We start from the raw sequence: 2,500 nt of genomic DNA, 5'->3' as shown, positions 1-2,500 counted from the left end.
TGTAACAATATGTTATGTCTTGGTATGTTTTATGCAGTGTGTGTGTGTGTGTGTGTGTGTGTGTGTGTTTATGTGGAGAAATTCATATTAGAAGGGCACCCCTTCACTATCTGACGTGTAATTCTAACTGAAGGGTTACTAGCTAGCGGCCCTAATATAATAAAAGCCACTTCTGCACACTTCACTTTCTTGTTATCGCCTTGTCTTCAGGGTGGCACAGACCAAGCGATTATTCATAAACCACTAATCGTGTTCATCACACTCACACACACTCAAACACACACACACACACACACACACACATACACACAAGCTCACACACACGCACACAGTGCAAACGCACAGACACACAGACACACACACACACACACACACAGTACAAATGCACCGACACACACACACACACACACACAGACACACACACACACACACAGAGTACAAACACACAGACATACACACACGCCACCCACACACTCATACTTCGAGGACCAAAACAGCCCTTTTTTCTCGAGTGGTTCCATTTTTAAGCAGGTGATTTGATCCTCAATAAAAGAGGAAGAGAGTAGTAGAGAAGGAGGAGAGGAAGAGAGGGAGAGAAAAAAGAAGAGAGACAGAGCAAAGACCAGCAAACTATACAGCAGTCAGCAGCAGAGACTCAGCACGGCTCTCACAGTGATATTGATATAGAGGCTAGATTCACACAGGCGAGTTAAGGGTGTGTTGTCTTGGAGCAGACACCACACTGATAAGAAGGCTGTCATACCAAACTCGAAAACGGATCGTTGCCATCTTCTCCGGACTTCCTGTTGGGAGTTGGCTCGGTTGTAGTCTGTGCTTTTTTTTTTTTTTTTGCTTTTAAGTGGAAAGTTCTTTGACAGACTGAGTGGATGTCTTAGCAGAGTGGCTCTTAAAGCTCAAGGGTCCAGATGCTGCAAATCCACACTGGCACCACCTCCACCCTACCTGTGGGACGAGGGACGAGGGGCGAGGGGGGAAAAAAGACTAAATGACAAGTCAGATGACAGAAACGCTCTTTTTTCCAAACAAAAATGGCCAAGACTTCGTCTCGTGAGTCAACCTTTTTGCCCCCTGTACCTGTGATGTCGGGACATTGGAGTGATCCCTGTCTAGACTGGCTTATCCCTGCAGGACACTGGGATAAGGAGATTACTCAGGAAGTGATAAAAAGAAAAGGAGATCCTCTCTCCTCCCGGGCAGTTCAGTCCACCTTCTTCTTTTTGCCAGCTCGTCAGGTGTAAAAATCAGATTTGGAAACCAATAGGATCCTATAGGATTGGGGTCATATAGGATTGACAATCCTATAGGATTCCAATAGAATTTTGGTTCCAAAATCTGATTTAAATCCTATAAGACTTTTTGATAAGGGTTGCTTCATCAGCTGGTCTTAATTAAGGAAAGATCAGCTAATGAGTTAAATCACCTGTGTTAAGCGCAGAAGTAGAACCAATACATGACAGGACGTTTCCTTTCCGAAGCCGGACTTTTACAGTTTCACTTCTGCAGCTCATTATAAGTCTGCTGAGATAACAGCCCAATGTCTGTAAAAACTGCACATTTGTATCCATCTGTAAAAACAATACATTTTATCACAAGGTGTAAATAAGCAAAGATATATATGTTTTAAAAAGCATCGGCGCCCTTCACCTGCACCACTGTCCAGTTTCTGTCTGTCCTCAGAGGTTCCACAGGCAGACTGTGGTCTAGTTTGAGGCGTATTGCGATGCACAAATGGTCCAATTTGAGACACACTGTATGTCCAGCGGGAAGTTAACGTTAATGATGCCCAACCTCTACCTGTCCTGTCCTGTCCTGTCCTGCCCAGGGTGTGTGCTAGTTCCAGGCATCTGGGACCAGAGATGGCCTCGTGTCCAGCAGGTTCTAGACGCAGATAGTGGTCCCTCTGCTGTACCCGTGACTCTCTCTCTCTGTACTTACCTACCTCTCTCTAACACTACGTACAGTACTTACTAGTCCTGCTGATCCTTGACTTGCCACCTGACTATAACTGCCACTTGACTTCTTAAAAACAGCACTTGTTGATGCACTTATTCTTATTGGACTCTACCTTTCTTAAATATTATTAGAATTGTTGTGAGAATTACTTTACAAAGCCTTGTTTGTCGATTGTTACCATGTTGTAAGTCGCTTTGGCAAAAAAGCATCAGCCAAATGTAATCTAATGTGATGTAATGCAATGTTGCGTAATGTAACATAATGTTGTGTTATGTGATGTGACATAATGTAACGTAACGTAACTTACCTGTCCGCAGGTGTTCCGAGCGTGCTGTGTTCGGGCCGGTGGGACTGTCTGCACGCCGGGGACACGTGCTCGAGCGACGAGGCGTGCAGCCCGCGTCTGCGCACGCTGCGGCAGTGTGTGGCGGGCGGCGGCAGCGTCAAGCTGGGCCCCGGGGCGCGTAACCACTGCGAGAACGCTGTCGCCGCCCTCATGGCCAGTCCGCTGCACCGCTGCCAGTGC

At 46.3% G+C, this 2,500-nt stretch overlaps 1 protein-coding gene across 1 annotated transcript in view; it reads left to right on the top strand.

The window, feature by feature from the left end:
* The first annotated feature begins 2,468 nt into the window (after positions 1-2,468).
* The window catches only part of gfra4a (GDNF family receptor alpha 4a), a 49,322-nt gene continuing 49,290 nt past the window's right edge, over positions 2,469-2,500 (top strand). Inside the window, exon 1 of the mRNA XM_062522186.1 lies at positions 2,469-2,500. This exon is cut by the window's right edge and continues 70 nt beyond it. Within this exon, the coding sequence (XP_062378170.1) occupies positions 2,471-2,500 (30 nt within the window). The 5' untranslated portion in view covers positions 2,469-2,470.

Source organism: Sardina pilchardus, chromosome 20 (genome assembly GCF_963854185.1).
Source record: "Sardina pilchardus chromosome 20, fSarPil1.1, whole genome shotgun sequence".
NCBI lineage: Eukaryota > Metazoa > Chordata > Actinopteri > Clupeiformes > Clupeidae > Sardina > Sardina pilchardus.
This window is presented reverse-complemented; position numbering and strand designations above follow the sequence as displayed.